Source organism: Thunnus albacares, chromosome 2, assembly GCF_914725855.1.
Source record: "Thunnus albacares chromosome 2, fThuAlb1.1, whole genome shotgun sequence".
Lineage (NCBI taxonomy): Eukaryota > Metazoa > Chordata > Actinopteri > Scombriformes > Scombridae > Thunnus > Thunnus albacares.
The window spans coordinates 30,040,702-30,062,666 of record NC_058107.1 but is presented as its reverse complement, the minus strand read 5'-3'; the positions used below and the strand labels follow the sequence as shown (position 1 = coordinate 30,062,666).

Below are 21,965 nucleotides of genomic sequence, written 5' to 3'. Positions count from 1 at the left end.
GCCTTTCCTCTCGCTCTCTATCACCCTGCACGGCTGCAAGCCCAAACGTTGACTGCCGCCGCAGCCGACCTGCAGCCAGGGTGGGTGGGATGCAGGTGCAGGCTGGTTAGAGGGTGAGAGAGGAGGGGAGTCCTCCATTGTTGGGCTGGACAGCACCCTCTCTCCTCTGGAGCACCCTCTGATGGGGGAGCCCACTGACAATCACACATCCTAATCTGATTATGCAAATATCTACTTCAAAAAGCAATACGCTGTAACCCTTACCCTGTGGTGGGAAGACAGAGCAAGGAAGAAGGAAGGAAGGAGAGGAAGCACCAGGAATGTAGTGAGACAGGATTAGATGGTTGAACTCCCGAGAAAATTAAATACAAGAGCAATATACAGTTATGATTCTGCAGTTCTGTATGCAAAAACCTATTACACCTATCATTTGTTTGCTCACAGCTTCTCTGCCCCACCAGGGGAGGTCTGAGGAACACAGCACACACTTACACACTATGAATGGCCACTGACTCCCTCAACAGGGCATTGAGTCCAATATTCAAATGCTTATTGTTTTTCCAGACGCTCCTGAATCCAGCGTCAAAAGGAATCTACAATGTTAATGAGGGGGACAAAGTACCCAGAGTAAGATTTAAGACGCCCTCACAGTTTGAGGTGACATTTCCCAGAAAACAACACAGCCTCAACGCCACTGGTTCCTAAAAGGCATGGTCGACAACCCCCGCCTCCCGAATATTCACATCGAGCTGACCCCTCTGGCCCCAGTTGGTTTCTGAAATCAGCTGCCTCATTCGACTGGTAGATACATCTTTAAAACAACACAACAAGAGAAAATGCTGACGGCTCTGTGAGGCAGTGCTTTGGCTTTGAGCTAAATGCTAACATCAGCAGGCTAATGTTCACCATTTTTGTTAAGTGTGTTAGTGTGCAAATTAGCACTAAACATAAAGTCCAGCCTAGGCTGATGGGAATGTCTTCAGTTTTGCAGGTTGGTAATAAACCAAAGTTTTGGACAAAACAAAGGATGAACTGTGAGGGAATTACAATTCATCCTCATGAATCTTTGAACCAAATTTCATGACAATAAATCCAATACATGTCAAGACATTTCACGTATAATCACAAATGAGAACCTCCATGTGGTGGTGCTAAAGGAAAAGTCAGGGGATCAGAGGGATTCATCCTCTGGGAACCATGAATGTCTGTAAAGAATTTCATAGCAATCCATCATGGATGTATTATAGGAACTGCATACTGGACTCAAAGATAGTGCCTAATCAATCAAATAAGAATTGCTCAGCTGGCGCACGAACTTTCAGGTTTGCGTCTGCATTGTGCGGCCCACTGAATATGTGCAGTAGCCTTTCCCCCGTTGGCCCCGCCTGCGAATTCCCGCTCCCGTGACATTAGGATGATGTCACAGATTTTAAAAATCGCTTTTCTAGGCTCAACAAAAGTTTTACAAATATAAAACCTTAATGGGTTAAAAATTCATAATACAAGGAGTCATAGTTTACCTTATTTGCAGTTGGAGAAGTCCTGTCAACAGTCTTATAGACGTCTCTTTTAAAATGGCTGTCTATGCTGCAAAACCGTGAGTGGCTACTGGGCAAAAATTGGCAGCAAGGCTGAGCAGCAGCACCTTATCCTGTTTTCTTTATACATCTATGAAGTCCATTCAACAGTTGAGATATTTCGTTCTGGACAAAAGTGGTGAACAGACCAACACTGTCATCCCTGGTATGTATGTAAGATTTTAAATGCATTTATAAGAACAAAACAAACAATAAAATAAAGTAATTATTAATCATTTTTAATGTATGCATATGTTAAGAGGATAATTGTTTGCCTTTTTGTCTTTAACAACTGAATGAATTGCTTTTTTTGAATTTGCACTTTGTTTTCTGCAATCGGTGACTTGATTTTAAGGTGGCATGGAGAAGTTGTTCAGTTGTTAAAAACAAAAAGCTCAATAATTACCCTTTTAACATGTTTTTCCATTTAATGATGACACAATAAACAGGAAATTACATATAACAGTGTATTGTAATGTGTACTTTATTGATTGATTTGTTTTAATGTAGGCATTTTAAATCTTCCATACCCTTGAGCCATGCTGCTACAGTGGTTAAAAAAAACAGGATTCTTCCACTTCTGTAAACTTTTTTGCAATCTGAATCCTGACAGACTATCTCAACACACAAACAATCCTAAAAGTATAATAAACTTACATTTGCACTCTCACAGTCCACAGATGTGTTTGTGTGTGTTCATTAACACTCCTCAGTGGTATGTAGGGAAATTCTTACACAGGCACTCACATGTAGTCAAAACTTCCTTAGATTGCCAGAGTTCAGCTTTATTTGGTTAATAATTGTTTTTCTGGGAACGCCTTTTGAAAAGGATCAGACCACAGCAGACTTTCCCCTTACACACAGCTACCATGAGGCTGGGGCAGCATCTCTCCTTCTGTGTCCTGCTGGTACTTTTTGTGACACGGTGCACAAATGGAGGGAACATTTTGGTGTGGTACACTGAAGGCAGCCACTGGATTAACATGAAGCCAGTGCTGGAGACGCTGATCGACAGGGGACACCAGGTGACCGTCCTGGTCCCAAGCACGTCTATATACATGAACACCAGTGAGCCTTCCCGCTTCCGCTATGAACCCTTTAACGTCTCAGTCTCAATGGAGGCCATGGAGGAGTTCCTTGAAGAGTTCCTTAATTTCTCCATGTATGAGATGGATTATATGAGCTACTTGCAGATTTACCTCAGATTCATGGAGCTGATGAAAGTCGACCTGCAGTATACTTTGCAGTATCTGGATGGCGTGCTGAAATCAGACGTCATCATGAAGAAGCTGAAGGAGGGAAACTACGACCTTCTCCTGGCCGACCCAATCTACCCCGGGAGTGACTTGGTAGCAGAGATTTTGGGGATCCCCCTGGTCTTCTCCCTGCGTTTCTCCCTCGCCAATAACTGGGAGAGGCAGTGCGGTCAGCTACCTGCTCCACCTTCATTTGTCCCTGGCGCTATGAGCAAACTGACTGACAAGATGGACTTCGCCGAGAGAGTGTGGAACTTTCTCTTCTACGCCTTACAAGACATACTGATGACTAAAGTTATTTGGCAAGAAGTAGATAAATATTACACAGAGGTCAAGGGTGAGTAACTAAGCTACATGGACCGTTGATGATGATCTATGTTTCTATTAACTGCTATTCTTTTATATCAAACACTTTTGGAAACAATTTGATGTTTAAAGTAAATCAAATTTGAAAATCAGCAGTCTCATCTACAGTACTGGTAATACTTTGCTTTTGCATTGTGACAGGGACGCCCACAAACGCCTGCGAGATGATGGGTAGAGCAGATATCTGGTTGATTCGAACCTACTGGGATTTTGAATTTCCTCGTCCTTTCCTCCCTAACTTCAAATTTGTTGGTGGGATCCACTGCAGACCGGCTAAACCCTTACCAGAGGTAGCACTAACTCCCCTGTTATAGGCCTTATCATTTTTTATATTTTGTTTGCACTGGGATGATACTTCTCTTCTTACAGGATATGGAAGAGTTTGTGCAGAGTTCTGGAGATGATGGTATTGTGGTCTTCACTTTGGGGTCCATGGTCAAGAACATCACCTCTGAGAAGGGAAACATGATCGCCTCGGCCCTTGCTCAGCTCCCACAGAAGGTCAGAGTACGCTCTTTAAGTGCCAACTGGAATTAACTTGAATGACCCCGAAAACGCAGTTTTATGGTTATGAGCATATTCTGTTGCAGAGCTTGTGAATAGCTCAAACAAGTGAGTTTGTACATTTTAGCTAATTATCAGCAGATTGCTCGTACTTTTTTGCCAATTCTCACAGGATACAATGAGTTTTAAGATTTTCTATCTTTAGGCTGCCATGGATCTCAAGTTTATTTTGGTAAAATATGAAAATCAACTTGAAAAGATTTGAAACTTGCTCAAAACAGGCAATCCATCATAGTAAACATTTGGGGGGTTTTGTGTCACACTGCCTTTATATGGCAATGCAATAGCAAGAAAGGACTGTTAGCTATACAAACTCATTTGATTTTCCAACAACATAGTTTGTAGATTCAATACTTTTTGACTGTTTACTTGAAACGAATTGTTCACTGTGACGTATTACCCATCTAATGCAAGTTTCAGGTCTAAAATATATTTTCATACCACAATGGCACCAAAGACGTGCAGTTAATTGACAACAACATGCAAACAAACTTTTTGAATTTTTCTAACTCATAAAAATAGCATTTTGTTTGGTTAAATCAAGTTACTGGAACAGGACGTAATAGAACATGTAAAAAAGAAATGATACCCATTTAGATTTGATGGGATGGGTAGAGTTGGGGTTTTCAAAAATAAGTAATGATTATTGGTTAGATTTAATATTTTTGAAACCGGAGTTTCAAAAACCAAAAGCACTAAAGATAGACCTTTTTTAAGTTTTAATATAAAAATAAAATTCTTACTTTTTTAGCATTTATTATTAAATTTACAGCTATACAGTCAAATTATATCATAGCATTTATAGACTTTTTATCTCCATGATGAACATTTTTCTTTCTTTTCTATCCACTGAGTGTGTATTTGTTGATGTGGTTGTTGAGCTGCTGCATACAACTGCCCTCACAGGGAGGAATAGATAACATATGCAATGACTTGGTCTGAAAGTCTTGTATAATTGTTTATAGGTGCTGTGGAGATACGGTGGAGAAAAACCAGAGACTTTGGGTGCCAACACCAGACTATACGACTGGATCCCTCAGAATGACCTGCTGGGTAAGTAAAGCTTTTGTAAAAGCTACCAAACAGGCCTTTAACAGTGATCCCTCAGACTTGCTTTTAACTGAAAGAAGATATCCATAGGATCTTTTAGATTACTTTGTCTGACAGTACAAAATCCCCAAGAGACTCACAAGCAGGGACGTTTGATCACTATGAATTAAATGCATTTTTTTGAACCGTTATTTATCCAGGGAAAGTTAACTAAGCAAGCAGACTGACTTCAGCAGAAGTTTCTGAGTGAGTGGCTAGTGTTTACTATTGTTTTCAGTCCAGTTTTTCCCAACACAGTCTGGGATCTGATCTGGCAAGTTTTCAGTCACAAGCCTCTGCCAACACTTATTTTTAGGCGCGATATCGTACACAACTGATAAGGTGCACTATGACAGCCTCTCTTGATTCACAAAAGTCATGTATATTTCAAGATAAGATTCAAGATTTAGTTTATTGCCGTTTTCTTGTGTATTTGCATACACAAAAAAAATGAAATGCTATTCCTCCAAGCCCACAGCAGTGCAAAAACAATAGAAAGGATAAAGAAAGTACATGTCTCAGTTGGATGAAGACAGCTCTTGCATGTCAACGAGTGACCAGCACTGATGGGGGCGTGAAATAATCCTTTTTGCTGTCCAGAGAACATGAGGCAGCATGACTGTTGGAACTGCTGGTTTGTATGGGTTAACAGTTAGCCTAGCTTGCACTCCTCCATGCCTGCCCAGCTTCCGTGTCCTGTCGCACTGCTTGTGATGTTTCCTCTCTGGCGCAGCTCCAGGCAAGGCTGTGGTCTCCTTTGGGCCCATTGGGCATAGTGTACCATGCCACTCAGCTGATTTAGCTCCCAGCCAGTATTTCTCGTAGCAAAAGTCTTTGTTACAATTGTCCAAAATAAACTGACAATCATAGATATATTTCTCTTGCACTCCACACGATGACACAGATGTAGATGCAGACATGGACAAAGACACTGCATAATTGGAACAAGAAGAGGCTGCCGCAAAGTCAGTTGTGCCACCATCACACCAGTTCATGGAGAAAGAGAGAGAATACCACCAACGAGGGCCCCTTAGTTTCTCTTCTTATCTTCACAAAATAACTCCTGTTAGCTTCCTCAGTGCAGTTTCTCCTTTGGAAGGTTGGTAACAGTGGCAGGTAGCAGTTGACAGCTAGCTAGTTGTGTTGATTTAAAAAATATATCCAAAGATGATATTTCCTCTCCTGTTCTTGCTGATTAGTGCTGTTACCTCTTCTCTAGGAGTCTTTTCTGAAGATTATTTGAAGGTTATTTTACAAAATGTCCCACTTTTTAGGTCCAAGTTTGAGATGTATTTAGGAGCACATCTCTAGTGCATCCAACCAGAGTGAAATATTGTTTCATGTTTTTTGATCAGGTCACCCAAAGACTAGAGCGTTCATCACTCATGGTGGCATAAATGGGATTTATGAGGCCATCTACCATGGTGTTCCTATGGTGGGAATCCCCTTGTTCACTGACCAGCCAGACAACCTGGTGCATATGAAGGCTAAAGGCGCTGCAATTACTGTGTACCTGAACTTTATGAAGAGTGAAGATCTTAGAAATGCAATCAACACTGTCATCAATGAGAAATCGTAAGTTGTCTTACCAACAAATAAAAGGACAGGTTCACAATCTTTCAACTCTGTCTTAAAACAACAGTAAGGTGCCCATATGAACATTAAAAGAGTTTTTGCTCACTATAATCATTCCTCCTGTTCATAATGACCATTAGAAGATCGCTTCATAATGCACTTTCAATGGAAGCGATGGGGGACAAAATCCACAGTCCTTGTTTCAAACAAAAATGTATTTAAAAGTTTATCTGAAGCGTATATAAGTGGCTTCAAATGTCTGAGTTAGTCAAATGAAGTTGATATCGTCTTATCTCGGCGGACAGTGTTTTTCTGTTCAGATGCAGTGGATAATAACAACAAAAGGGACTTAAGTACTAAAAAGATATTTACTTTGAAAGATATTGACTTGATTTGACTAATATGGGCGGCAGATGCCTCATATCAGCTTCAACCTTTGAAAGCACACTATGAAGGTATTTTCAATAGCCAATATGAACAGGAGGAATGATTACAGCAAGAAAAAACATGTTAAAAATTGTGAACCTATCCTTTAAGCCTGTTTAGGCATTGAGAGATGATCCTCTTTGCAATTTTGCCTTTTTAGAGAGTTCACATTAGTAATAAAGAGGTAAGAATTATGACATGCTATAAAGGAGCCAGAGGCTAATACAGTATATCAGACTTTGATTACCACCGGAGTTTCAAGGTCACAAAGAGTTTAGAAAACCACTTGATGAACTTTTCTCCTCACATAGCAGCTTTCCTCTTAGAGATTTAAATATATGAGCCTAACAAATTCAACCTTTTTTCCTTTCTATCCCCATTCTTGGTAAATAAATAAATATTCATAGGTACAAGGAAAATGCCATGCGGCTGTCCAGCATCCACCGTGACAGGCCGATGAGTCCTCTGGACGAGGCGGTATTCTGGATCGAGTTCACCATGAGAAACAAAGGTGCCAAGCACTTGAGAGTCCAGGCACACGAGCTCACCTGGTACCAGTACCACAGCCTGGATGTCCTGGCCTTCCTCCTCGCCATTGTTCTGCTCCTCATATTCCTCTTCATCAAGACCTGCAAGTTTTGCTTCCGGAGATGCTGTGGCAGAAAGGGAAAGACAAAGAGAAAGGCTGAGTAACGGACTGATTTCATACCTTATCAATGTCAATAAAGAAACTGTTGGTCCAAAGCACATCATGTAACCTGATGTCCTAGATTTCAATATGACCTAGGACATCTTTGTCTCACTATTTGTCACCACAAAAAATGACAAAACAAGATATTCTTTTAAAAGAATCTACAGTATATTCTCTTGAAACTCCAGTTTCATTTGCACTTGTTATCTGTTTGCTAGGAGAGCAAAGATTTTGTTGTACTCTTTTTGTTTTACTTGTTTTGTCACCATTAACTCAGGGTCTGTCAGCTTCTATGTAAGCTTGAAAGTAAAGCAAACACAGTTAAACTCTACACAGACAAATATCATGTATTTGCTTTCCTTATATAAGTGAACATTTCTCTTGTTTCCTCCTTGATGTATTGTCAGTAATTAGTGCAATCACATGCAGGTGCTCACTCACTATTTGCATAATTGCACCTGATGTCTACATATCATTAAAAGCTGGACGTTTATTGGTTGATGTAAACTTATCAAGGGGATCCCTTGTATGTATGTAAGATTTTAAATGCCTAATTAAGAATAAAACAAACCATAAAATAAAGTAATTATTAATTAATCATTTTTCATGTATGCATATATTAAAAGGATAATTATTTGGCTTTTTGTCTTTAACAGCTGAATGAATTGCTTTTTATTTGTGACATAAATTTTCCAAAGTGTGCTATGGTGCTCTCTGCTGGACATGCAATATACATATATTTGTCACTTTGCTTTCTGTGTTTGGTGATTTGATTTTAATGTGGCATGGAAAAGTCATTCAGATGTTCAAAATAAAAAGCTCAATTATTACCCTTTTAACATGTTCCTCATTTAATAATGACACAGTACACAGGAAATTACATATAACAGTGTATTGTAATGTGTACTTTATTGATCGATTTGTTTTAATGTAGGCATTTTAAATCTTCCATACCCTTGAGCCATGCTGCTACAGTGGTTAATAACAACTGAAGGATTCTTCCACTTTTGTAAACTTTTTTGCAATCTGAATCCTGACAGACTATCTCAACACACAAACAATCCTAAAAGTATAATAAACTTACATTTGCACTCTCACAGTCCACAGATGTGTGTGTGTTCACTGACACTCCTCAGTGGTGTGTAGGGAAATTCTTACACAGGCACTCACATGTAGTCAAAACTTCCTTAGATTACGCAAGTGTGTACAAGCCCATTATCCATTTGAGTAATTTTACTCCGTCTCTCCGCAGCCACCGACTACAATCCTGTGTTTTGAAGTCTTAGTTTTAACATCAAGGGATTTTCTTTGTGGATTTCTAGTACAGGTTTGACATTATTCTTTTTTTATCCTGCATGTTAACTTTACAGCCATTACCTTTTACATCTAATCACCTGCTTGGGGTAAGTCTGTTATCTAATATATCATACAGCACATACAGACATGCCAGAGTTCAGCTTTGTTTAGTTAATAATTGTTTTTCTGGGAACGCCTTTTGAAAAGGATCAGACCACAGCAGACTTTTCCCTTACACACAGCAGCTGCCATGAAGCTGGGGCAGCGTCTCTCCTTCTGTGTCCTGCTGGTACTTTTTGTGACACGGTGCACAAATGGAGGGAACATTTTGGTGTGGTACACTGAAGGCAGCCACTGGATTAACATGAAGCCAGTGCTGGAGACGCTGATCGACAGGGGACACCAGGTGACCGTCCTGGTCCCAAGCACGTCTATATACATGAACACCAGTGAGCCTTCCCGCTTCCGCTATGAACCCTTTAATGTCTCAGTCTCAATGGAGGCCATGGAGGAGTTCCTTAAAGAGTACCTTAATTTCTCCATGTATGAGATGGATTATATGAGCTACTTGCAGATTTACCTCAGATTCATGGAGCTGATGAAAGTCGACGTGCAGTATTCTTTGCAGTATCTGGATGGCGTGCTGAAATCAGACGTCATCATGAAGAAGCTGAAGGAGGGAAACTACGACCTTCTCCTGGCCGACCCAATCTACCAAGGGAGTGACTTGGTAGCAGAGATTTTGGGGATCCCCCTGGTCTTCTCCCTGCGTTTCTCCCTGGCCAATAACTGGGAGAGGCAGTGCGGTCAGCTACCTGCTCCACCTTCATTTGTCCCTGGCGCTATGAGCAAACTGACCGACAAGATGGACTTCGCCGAGAGAGTGTGGAACTTTCTCTTCTACGCCTTACAAGACATACTGATGACAAAAGTTATTTGGCAAGAAGTAGATAAATATTACACAGAGGTCAAGGGTGAGTAACTAAGCTACATGGACCGTTGATGATGATCTATATTTCTATTAACTGCTATTCTTTTATATCAGACACTTTTGGAAACAATTAGATGTTTAAAGTAAATCAAATTTGAAAATCAGCAGTCTCATCTACAGTACTGGTAATACTTTGCTTTTGCATTGTGACAGGGACGCCCACAAACGCCTGTGAGATGATGGGTAGAGCAGATATCTGGTTGATTCGAACCTACTGGGATTTTGAATTTCCTCGTCCTTTCCTCCCTAACTTCAAATTTGTTGGTGGGATCCACTGCAGACCGGCTAAACCCTTACCAGAGGTAGCACTAACTCCCCTGTTATAGGCCTTATCATTTTTTATATTTTGTTTGCACTGGGATGATACTTCTCTTCTTACAGGATATGGAAGAGTTTGTGCAGAGTTCTGGAGATGATGGTATTGTGGTCTTCACTTTGGGGTCCATGATCAAGAACATCACCTCTGAGAAGGGAAACATGATCGCTTCGGCCCTTGCTCAGCTCCCACAGAAGGTCAGAGGAAGATCTTTAAGTGCCAACTGGAATTAACTTGAATGACCCTGAAAACACAGTTTTATGGCTATGAGCATATTCTGTTGCAGAGATTGTGAATAGCTCAAACAAGTGAATTTGTACATTTTAGCTAATTATCAGCAGATTGCTCGTACTTTTTTGCCAATTCTCACAGGATACAATGAGTTTTAAGATTTTCTATCTTTAGGCTGCCATGGATCTCAAGTTTATTTTGGTACAACATGAAAATCAACTTAAAAAGATTTGAAACTTGCTCAAAACAGGCAATCCATCATAGTAAACATTTGGGGGGTTTTGTGTCACACTGCCTTTATATGGCAATGCAATAGCAAGAAAGGACTGTTAGCTATACAAACTCATTTGATTTTCCAACAACATACTTTGTAGATTCAATACTTTTTGACTGTTTACTTGAAACGAATTGTTCACTGTGACGGAAGGATGAAACTTTTTGAATTTTTTTAACTCATAAAAATAGCATTTTGTTTGGTTAAATCAAGTTACTGGAACAGGACGTAATAGACCATGTAAAAAAGAAATGATACCCATTTAGATTTGATGGGATGAGTAGAGTTGGGGTTTTCAAAAATAAGTAATGATTATTGGTTAGATTTTATATTTTTACCTAAAACCAAAAGCACTATAGATAGATCTTTTTTCAATGTAAAAGTACTTAAGTTTTAATATAAAAATAAAATTCTTACTTTTTTAGCATTTATTATTAAATTTACAGCTATACAGTCAAATTATATCATAGCATTTATAGACTTTTTATCTTCATGATGAACATTTTTCTTTCTTTTCTATCCACTGAGTGTGTATTTGTTGATGTGGTTGTTGAGCTGCTGCATACAACTGCCCTCACAGGGAGGAATAGATAACATATGCAATGACTTGGTCTGAAAGTCTTGTATAATTGTTTATAGGTGCTGTGGAGATACGGTGGAGAAAAACCAGAGACTTTGGGTGCCAACACCAGACTATACGACTGGATCCCTCAGAATGACCTGCTGGGTAAGTAAAGCTTTTGCAAAAGCTACCAAACAGGCCTTTAACAGTGATCCCTCAGACTTGCTTTTAACTGAAAGAGGGTATCCATCACACAGGATCTTTTAGATTACTTTGTCTGACAGTACAAAATCCCCAAGAGACTCACTAGCAGGGGAATTTTGATCACTGTGAATTCATTAAATGCATTTTTTTGAACCGTTATTTATCCAGGGAAAGTTAACTAAGCAAGCAGACTGACTTCAGCAGAAGTTTCTGAGTGAGTGGCTAGTGTTTACTATTGTTTTCAGTCCAGTTTTTCCCAACACAGTCTGGGATCTGATCTGGCAAGTTTTCAGTCACAAGCCTCTGCCAACACTTATTTTTAGGCATGATATCGTACACAACTGATAAGGTGCACTATGACAGCCTCTCTTGATTCACAAAAGTCATGTATATTTCAAGATAAGATTCAAGATTTAGTTTATTGCCGTTTTCTTGTGTATTTGCATACACAAAAAAACAAAATGCTATTCCTCCAAGCCCACAGCAGTGCAAAAACAATAGAAAGGATAAAGAAAGTACATGTCTCAGTTGGATAAAGACAGCTCTTGCATATCAACGAGTGACCAGCACTGATGGGGGCGTGAAATAATCCTTTTTGCTGTCCAGAGAACATGAGGCAGCATGACTGCTGGAACTGCTGGTTTGTATGGGTTAACAGTTAGCCTAGCTTGCACTCCTCCATGCCTGCCCAGCTTCCGTGTCCTGTCGCACTGCTTGTGATGTTTATTCTCTGGCGCAGCTCCAGGCAAGGCTGTGGTCTCCTTTGGGCCCATTGGGCATAGTGTACCATGCCACTCAGCTGATTTAGCTCCCAGCCAGTATTTCTCGTTGCAAAAGTCTTTGTTACAATTGTCCAAAATAAACTGACAATCATAGATATATTTCTCTTGCACTCCACACGATGACACAGATGTAGATGCAGACATGGACAAAGACACTGCATAATTGGAACTAGAAGAGGCTGCCGCAAAGTCAGTTGTGCCACCATCACACCAGTTCATGGAGAAAGAGAGAGAATACCACCAACGAGGGCCCCTTAGTTTCTCTTCTTATCATCACAAAATAACTCCTGTTAGCTTCCTCAGTGCAGTTTCTCCTTTGGAAGGTTGGTAACAGTGGCAGGTAGCAGTTGACAGCTAGCTAGTTGTGTTGATTTAAAAAAATATATCCAAAGATGATATTTCCTCTCCTGTTCTTGCTGATTAATGCTGTTACCTCTTCTCTAGGAGTCTTTTCTGAAGATTATTTGAAGGTTATTTTGCAAAATGTCCCACTTTTTAGGTCAAAGTTTGAGATGTATTCAGGAGCACATCTCTGGTGCAGCCAACCAGAGTGAAATATTGCTTCATGTTCTTTGATCAGGTCACCCAAAGACTAGAGCGTTCATCACTCATGGTGGCACAAATGGGATTTATGAGGCCATCTACCACGGTGTTCCTATGGTGGGAATCCCCTTGTTCGCTGACCAGCCCGACAACCTGGTGCATATGACGGCTAAAGGCGCTGCAATTACTGTGGACCTGAACTTTATGAAGAGTGAAGATCTTAGAGATGCAATCAACACTGTCATCAACGATAAATCGTAAGTTGTCTTACCAGCAAATAAAAGGACAGGTTCACAATTTTTCAAGTCTGTCTTAAAACAGTCAGGAGCCCATATGAACATTAAAAGAGTTTTTGCTCGCTATAATCATTCCTCCTGTTCATAATGACCATTAGAAGATCGCTTCATAATGCGCTCTCAATGGAAGCGATGGGTGACAAAATCCACAGTCCTTGTTTCAAACAAAAATGTATTTAAAAGTTTATCTGAAGCGTATATAAGTGGCTTCAAATGTCTGAGTTAGTCAAAAAAAGTCGATATCTTCTCATCATCTCAACAGACAGTGTTTTTCTGTTCAGATGCAGTGGATAATAACAACAAAAGGGACTTAAGTACTAAAAAGACATTAACTTTGGAAGATATTGACTTGATTTGACTAATATGGGCGGCAGATGCCTCATATCAGCTTCAACCTTTGAAAGCACACTATGAAGGTATCTTCAATAGCCAATATGAACAGGAGGAATGATTACAGCAAGAAAAAACATGTTAAAAATTGTGAACCTACCATTTAAATCTGTTTAGGCATTGAGAGATTATCTTCTGTGTAATTTTGCCTTTTTAGAGAGTGCACATTAGTCATAACGAGGTAAGAATTATGACATGCTATAAAGGAGCCAGAGGTTAATACAGTATATCAGACTTTGATTACCACCGGAGTTTCAAGGTCCCAAAGAGATTAGAAAACCACTTGAAGAACTTTTCTCCTCACATAGCAGCTCTCCTCTTAGAGATTTAAATATATGAGCCTAACAAATTCAACCTTTTTTCCTTTCTATCCCCATTCTTGGTAAATAAATAATTATTCATAGGTACAGGGAAAATGCCATGCGGCTGTCCAGAATCCACCGTGACAGGCCGATGAGTCCTCTGGACGAGGCGGTATTCTGGATCGAGTTCACCATGAGAAACAAAGGTGCCAAGCACTTGAGAGTCCAGGCACACGAGCTCACCTGGTACCAGTACCACAGCCTGGATGTCCTGGCTTTCCTCCTCGCAATCGTTCTGCTACTCATATTCCTCTTCATCAAGACCTGCAAGTTTTGCTTCTGGAGATGCTGTGGCAGAAAGGGAAAGACAAAGAGAAAGGCTGAGTAACGGACTGATTTCATATCTTTTCAATGTCAATAAAAAAACTGTTGGTCCAAAGCACATCATGTAACCTGATGTCCTAGATTTCAATATGACCTAGGACATCTTTGTCTCACTATTTGTCACCACAAAAAATGACAAAACAAGATATTCTTTTAAAAGAATCTACAGTATATTCTCTTAAAACTCCAGTTTCATTTGCACTTGTTATATGTATGCTAGAAGAGCAAAGATTTTGTTGTACTCTTTTTGTTTTACTTGTCACCGTTAACTCAGGGTCAGTCAGCTTCTACTTCAGCTTGAAAGTAAAAGCAAACACAGTTAAACTCTACACAGACAAATACCATGTATTTGCTTTCCTTATATAAGTGAACATTTCTCTTGTTTCCTCCTTGATGTATTGTTAGTAATTAGTGCAATCACATGCAGGTGCTAACTCACTATTTGCATAATTGCACCTGATGTCTACATATCATTAAAAGCTGGACGTTTATTGGTTAATGTAAACTTATCAAGGGGATCCCTTGTATGTATGTAAGATTTTAAATGCCTAATTAAGAATAAAACAAACCATAAAATAAAGTAATTATTAATTAATCATTTTTCATGTATGCATATATTAAAAGGATAATTATTTGGCTTTTTGTCTTTAACAGCTGAATGAATTGCTTTTTATTTGTGACATAAATTTTCCAAAGTGTGCTATGGTGCTCTCTGCTGGACAACACTGAAATGCAATATACCTTGTCACTTTGTTTTCTGCGTTCAGTGATTTGATTTTAATGTGGCATAGAAAAGTCATTCAGCTGTTCAAAACAAGAAGTTAAATAATTGCCCTTTTAACATGTTCTTCATTTAATGATGACACAGTAAACATGAAATTATATATATATATATATATATATATATATATATATATATATATATACACACACATACATACACACGCATAAATAACAGTGTGTTGTAATGTGTACTTTATCGATCGATTTGTTTTAATGTAGGCATTTTAAATCTTCCATACCCTTGAGCCATGCTGCTACAGTGGTTAATAACAACTGAAGGATTCTTCCACTTTTGTAAACTTTTTTGCAATCTGAATCCTGACAGACTATCTCAACACACAAATAATCCTGGAAGTATAATAAACTTACATTTGCACTCTCACAGTCCACAGATGTGTGTGTGTGTTCACTGACACTCCTCAGTGGTGTGTAGGGAAATTCTTACACAGGCACTCACATGTAGTTACAACTTCCTTAGATTACGCAAGTGTGTACAAGCCCATTATCCATTTGAGTTATTTTACTCCGTCTCTCCGCAGCCACCGACTACAATCCTGTGTTTTGAAGTCTTAGTTTTAACATCAAGGGATTTTCTGTTTGTGGATTTCTAGTACAGGTTTGACATTATTCTTTTTTTATCCTGCATGTTAACTTTACAGCCGTTACCTTTTACATCTAATCACCTGCTTGGGGTAAGTCCGTTATCTAATATATCATAAAGCACATACAGACATGCCAGAGTTCAGCTTTGTTTAGTTAATAATTGTTTTTCTGGGAACGCCTTTTGAAAAGGATCAGACCACAGCAGACTTTCCCCTTACACACAGCTACCATGAGGCTGGGGCAGCATCTCTCCTTCTGTGTCCTGCTGGTACTTTTTGTGACACGGTGCACAAATGGAGGGAACATTTTGGTGTGGTACACTGAAGGCAGCCACTGGATTAACATGAAGCCAGTGCTGGAGACGCTGATCGACAGGGGACACCAGGTGACCGTCCTGGTCCCAAGCACGTCTATATACATGAACACCAGTGAGCCTTCCCGCTTCCGCTATGAACCCTTTAACGTCTCAGTCTCAATGGAGGCCATGGAGGAGTTCCTTGAAGAGTTCCTTAATTTCTCCATGTATGAGATGGATTATATGAGCTACTTGCAGATTTACCTCAGATTCATGGAGCTGATGAAAGTCGACCTGCAGTATACTTTGCAGTATCTGGATGGCGTGCTGAAATCAGACGTCATCATGAAGAAGCTGAAGGAGGGAAACTACGACCTTCTCCTGGCCGACCCAATCTACCCCGGGAGTGACTTGGTAGCAGAGATTTTGGGGATCCCCCTGGTCTTCTCCCTGCGTTTCTCCCTCGCCAATAACTGGGAGAGGCAGTGCGGTCAGCTACCTGCTCCACCTTCATTTGTCCCTGGCGCTATGAGCAAACTGACTGACAAGATGGACTTCGCCGAGAGAGTGTGGAACTTTCTCTTCTACGCCTTACAAGACATACTGATGACTAAAGTTATTTGGCAAGAAGTAGATAAATATTACACAGAGGTCAAGGGTGAGTAACTAAGCTACATGGACCGTTGATGATGATCTATGTTTCTATTAACTGCTATTCTTTTATATCAAACACTTTTGGAAACAATTTGATGTTTAAAGTAAATCAAATTTGAAAATCAGCAGTCTCATCTACAGTACTGGTAATACTTTGCTTTTACATTGTGACAGGGACGCCCACAAATGCCTGCGAGATGATGGGTAGAGCAGATATCTGGTTGATTCGAACCTACTGGGATTTTGAATTTCCTCGTCCTTTCCTCCCTAACTTTAAATTTGTTGGTGGGATCCACTGCAGACCGGCTAAACCCTTACCAGAGGTAGCACTAACTCCCTTGTTATAGGCCTTATCATTTTTTATATTTTGTTTGCACTGGGATGATACTTCTCTTCTTACAGGATATGGAAGAGTTTGTGCAGAGTTCTGGAGATGATGGTATTGTGGTCTTCACTTTGGGGTCCATGGTCAAGAACATCACCTCTGAGAAGGGAAACATGATCGCCTCGGCCCTTGCTCAGCTCCCACAGAAGGTCAGAGTACAATGTTTTAAGTGCCAACTGGAATTAACTTGAATGACCCTGAAAACATAGTTTTATGGCTATGAGCATATTCTGTTGCAGAGATTGTGAATAGCTCAAACAAGTGAATTTGTACATTTTAGCTAATTATCAGCAGATTGCTCGTACTTTTTTGCCAATTCTCACAGGATACAATGAGTTTTAAGATTTTCTATCTTTAGGCTGCCATGGATCTCAAGTTTATTTTGGTACAACATGAAAATCAATTTGTAGAAGACTTGAAACTTGCTCAAAACAGACAATCCATCATAGTAAACATTTGGGGGGTTTTGTGTCACACTGCCTTTATATGGCAATGCAATAGCAAGAAAGGACTGTTAGCTATACAAACTCATTTGATTTTCCAACAACATAGTTTGTAGATTCAATACTTTTTGACTGTTTACTTGACATGAATTGTTCACTGTGACGGATTACCCATTTAATGCAAGTTTCAGGTCTAAAATATATTTTCATACCACAATGGCACCAACTGAAACCAACACTTCCCTGAAGCTTATGAAAAAAAAGATTTGCAGTTAATTAACAACAACATGCAAACAACTAGAATGTTTTTTTAAGTCATAAAATTGCATTTCATCTGGTAAAATCAAGTTACTGGAACAGGACATAATAGACCATGTAAAAAAGAAATGATACCCATTTAGATTTGATGGGATGAGTAGAGTAGGGGTTTTCAAAAATAAGTAATGACTATTGGTTAGATTTAATATTTTTTGCCTAAAACCAAAAGCACTAAAGATAGACCTTTTTAAGTTTTAATATAAAAATAAAATTCTTACTTTTTTTGGCATTTATTATTAAATTTACAGCTATATAGTCAAATTATAACAAACATTCATAGACTTTTTATCTTCATGATGAACATTTTTCTTTCTTTTCTATCCACTGAGTGTGTATTTGTTGATGTGGTTGTTGAGCTGCTGCATACAACTGCCCTCACAGGGAGGGAGGAATAGATAAGATAACATGATAAGTAGATGGCTGGCTGGCAATTGAATTGGACTAAATGATGATACACAAAGTGTTTTATAATTGTTTATAGGTGCTGTGGAGATACAGTGGAGAAAAACCAGAGACTTTGGGTGCCAACACCAGACTATACGACTGGATCCCTCAGAATGACCTGCTGGGTAAGTAAAGCTTTTGCAAAAGCTACCAAACAGGCCATTAACAGTGATCCTTCAGACTTGCTTTTAACTGAAAGAGGGTATCCATCACACAGGATCTTTTAGATTACTTTGTCTGACAGTACAAAATCCCCAAGAGACTCACAAGCAGGGAAATTTTGATCACTATGAATTCATTAAATGCATTTTTTGAACAATTATTTATCCAGGGAAAGTTAACTGAGCAAGCAGACTGACTTCAGCAGAAGGTTCTGAGTGAGTGGCTAGTGTTTACTATTGTTTTCTGTCCAGTTTTTCCCAACACAGTCTGGGATCTGATCTGGCAAGCTTTCAGTCACAAGCCTCTGCCAACACTTATTTTAGGCGAGATATCATACAGAACTGATAAGGTGCACTATGACAGCCTCTCTTGATTCACAAAAGTTAGTTTGTTTGCATGTTTCATGTTTTTTGATCAGGTCACCCAAAGACCAGAGCGTTCATCACTCATGGTGGCACAAATGGGATTTATGAGGCCATCTACCACGGTGTTCCTATGGTGGGAATCCCCTTGTTCCTTGACCAGCCCGACAACCTGGTGCATATGACGGCTAAAGGCGCTGCAATTACTGTGGACCTGAACTTTATGAAGAGTGAAGATCTTAGAGATGCAATCAACACTGTCATCAACGATAAATCGTAAGTTGTCTTACCAGCAAATAAAAGGACAGGTTCACAATTTTTCAAGTCTGTCTTAAAACAACAGTCAGGAGCCCATATGAACATTAAAACTCGCTGTAATCATTCCTCCTGTTCATACTGACCATTAGAAGATCTCCAAATGCGCTTTCAATGTAAGTGATGGGGGACAAAATCTAGTCCTTATGAGTAAAAATGTACAGAGCTGCTTGAAAGTTTGTGAACCCTTTAAAATTTGCTCTATTTCTGCATAAATGACCTAAAATGTGATCAGTTTTCCCTTCAAGTCCTAAAACTAGATAAAGAGACATCGGTTAAACAAATGAGACAAAAACCTTACACTTGTTAGTTTATTTATTGAGGAAAATGATCCAATGTTATATATTTATGCGTGACAAAAGTATGTGACCCTCTAGGATTATCAATTTATTTGAAGGGGAAATTAGAGTCAGGTGTTTCAATCAATGGGATGATAATCAAGTGTGAGTCTGGGAGGCCCTGCCTTATTTAAAGAAGAGAAATCTGGGTCAGTTTGAGCTTCACAACACAGGTTTGTGGAAGTGTCATGGCTCAAACAAAGGATATTTCTGAGGACCTTAGAAGAAGAGTTGTTGATGCTCACCAAGTTGAAAAGGGTTACAAAACCATGTCTAAAGAGTTTGGACTCCACCAGTCAACTGTCAGGCAGATCATGTACAAATTGAAGACGTCCAACACCATTGTTACCCTTCCCAGGAGTGGTCAAACAACAAAGATCACACCAAGAGTAGGTGTGTAATACTCCAGGAGGCCTCAAGGGACCCCAGGGTAAAGTCTAGGAAACTAAACGCCTCTCGTGCAGTGGCTACAGTAAATGGTCATGAGTCCACTATCAGGAGTACATTGAACATTAATGGTGTGCATGGCAGAGTTGCAAGGAAAAAAGCCACTTCTCTCCAAAAAGAACATTGCTGCTGTCTACGGTTCGCTCAAGACCACATGGATAAGCCAAAAGGTGACTGGAAAAATGTTCTGTTCAAACTGTTCGGCTTGAATGAGAAGCATTATGTTTGGCAATGAGCAAACACTGCATTCCAGCATAAGAACCTTATCCCATCTATGAAACATGGTGGTGGTAGTATCATGATTTGGGCTGCTTTGCTGCCTCTGAACCAGCTTGCAATCATTGAAGGAGCTATGAGTTCTGAGTTTTACCAGCAAATTCTACTGAAAAATGTCACAGTATCCAGCTTTGAACTGAAGCTCAACAGAAAGTGGGTCATGCAGTAAGACAATGACCCTAAACACACAAGTTGTTCTACCAAAGAATGGTTACAGCAGATGAAAGATAAGGTTTTGGAACAGACGAGTCAAAGTCCTGAGCTTAATCCTATAGAAATGCTGTGGAAGAACCTGAAGCAGGCAGTTCATGCAAAGAAGCCCACCAAAATCCCAGAGTTGAGACTATTCTGAGGAGGAATGGGCTAAAATTCCTCCAAGCTGATGTGCAAGGCTGATAAACAGTTACCGGAAACGTTTGGTTGAAGTTAGTGCTGCAAAAGGGAGTCATACCACTTACTGAACGCAAAGGTTCACATACTTTTGCCTCACACAAATATGTAACATTGGATAATTTTCCTCAATAAATACATGAAAAAGTTTATTTTTTTGTCTCATTTGTTTAATTGGGTTCACTTTATCTAGTTTTAGTAAATATCTGATCACATTTTAGGTCATATTTCGGGTTCACAAGCTTTCAAGCAGCACTGTATTTAAAACTTTATCTGAAGCGTATATAAGGCTTCAGGTGTCTGAGTTAGTCAAATGAAGTTGATATCGTCTTATCATCTCAGCGGACAGTGTTTTTCTGTTCAGATGCAGTGGATAGTAACGACAAAAGGGACTTAAGTACTAAAAAGACAGCAACTCTGAAATACATTAACTTGATTTGACTAATATGGGCGGCAGATGCCTCATATCAGCTTCAACCTTTGAAAGCACACTATGAAGGTATCTTCAATATGAACAGGAAGAATGATTACAGCATGAAAAAACATGTTAAAATTGTGAACCTATCCTTTAAGCCTGTTTTAGGCATTGAGAGATGATCTCCTTTGTAATTTTGCCTTTTTAGAGAGTTCACATTAGTAATAAAGAGGTAAGAATTATGACATGCTATAAAGGAGCCAGAGGCTAATACAGTATATCAGACTTTGATTACCACCGGAGTTTCAAGGTCACAAAGAGTTTAGAAAACCACTTGATGAACTTTTCTCCTCACATAGCAGCTTTCCTCTTAGAGATTTAAATATATGAGCCTAACAAAGTCAACCTTTTTTCCTTTCTATCCCCATTCTTGGTAAATAAATAAATATTCATAGGTACAAGGAAAATGCCATGCGGCTGTCCAGCATCCACCATGACAGGCCGATGAGTCCTCTGGACGAGGCGGTATTCTGGATCGAGTTCACCATGAGAAACAAAGGTGCCAAGCACTTGAGAGTCCAGGCACACGAGCTCACCTGGTACCAGTACCACAGCCTGGATGTCCTGGCCTTCCTCCTCGCCATTGTTCTGCTCCTCATATTCCTCTTCATCAAGACCTGCAAGTTTTGCTTCCGGAGATGCTGTGGCAGAAAGGGAAAGACAAAGAGAAAGGCTGAGTAACAGTCTGATTTCATATCTTATCAATGTCAATAAAAAAAAAACTGTTGGTCCAAAGCACATCATGTAACCTGATGTCCCAGATTTGAATATGACCTGGGACTTCCTTGTTTCACTATTTGCCACCACAAAAAATGACAAAACAAGATATTCTTTTAAAAGAATCTACAGTATATTTTCTTAAAAGTCCAGTTTTGTTTGCACTTGATATCTGTTTGCTAGAAGAGCAAAGATTTTGTTTTCTTGTTTTGTCATCATTAACTCAGGGTCAGTCAGCTTCTACTTCAGCTTGAAGTAAAAGCAAACACAGTTAAACTCTACACAGACAAATACCATGTATTTGCTTTCCTTATATAAGTGAACATTTCTCTTGTTTCCTCCTTGATGTATTGTCAGTAATTAGTGCAATCACATGCAGGTGCTCACTCACTATTTGCATAATTGCACCTGATGTCTACATATCATTAAAAGCTGGACGTTTA

At 39.5% G+C, this 21,965-nt stretch overlaps 2 protein-coding genes across 3 annotated transcripts; both read left to right on the top strand.

Moving 5' to 3' along the window:
* Window positions 1-1,183: 1,183 nt before the first annotated feature.
* On the top strand, window positions 1,184-7,794 carry LOC122965729 (UDP-glucuronosyltransferase 2A2-like). The gene is made up of 6 exons (XM_044329921.1): window positions 1,184-3,170; window positions 3,341-3,489; window positions 3,569-3,700; window positions 4,729-4,816; window positions 6,208-6,427; window positions 7,261-7,794. Exons 1-6 carry the CDS (start codon window positions 2,447-2,449, stop codon window positions 7,544-7,546), a joined length of 1,599 nt encoding a protein of 532 aa, XP_044185856.1. The 5' UTR covers window positions 1,184-2,446; the 3' UTR covers window positions 7,547-7,794.
* A 1,107-nt stretch (window positions 7,795-8,901) lies between these two features.
* ugt2b3 (UDP glucuronosyltransferase 2 family, polypeptide B3) lies at window positions 8,902-21,731 on the top strand. 2 transcript variants are annotated; one of them, XM_044329989.1, is made up of 7 exons: window positions 8,902-9,814; window positions 15,828-16,454; window positions 16,625-16,773; window positions 16,853-16,984; window positions 18,078-18,165; window positions 18,621-18,840; window positions 21,201-21,731. In XM_044329989.1, exons 1-7 carry the CDS (start codon window positions 9,091-9,093, stop codon window positions 21,484-21,486), a joined length of 2,226 nt encoding a protein of 741 aa, XP_044185924.1. In that variant the 5' UTR covers window positions 8,902-9,090; the 3' UTR covers window positions 21,487-21,731. The 2 variants fall into 2 exon arrangements, with proteins under 2 accessions (XP_044185924.1, XP_044185931.1); XM_044329996.1 differs by lacking the exons at window positions 15,828-16,454; window positions 16,625-16,773; window positions 16,853-16,984; ... (1 more) ...; window positions 18,621-18,840; window positions 21,201-21,731 and adding exons at window positions 9,985-10,133; window positions 10,213-10,344; window positions 11,292-11,379; window positions 12,781-13,000; window positions 13,834-14,350.
* Window positions 21,732-21,965: the final 234 nt, after the last annotated feature.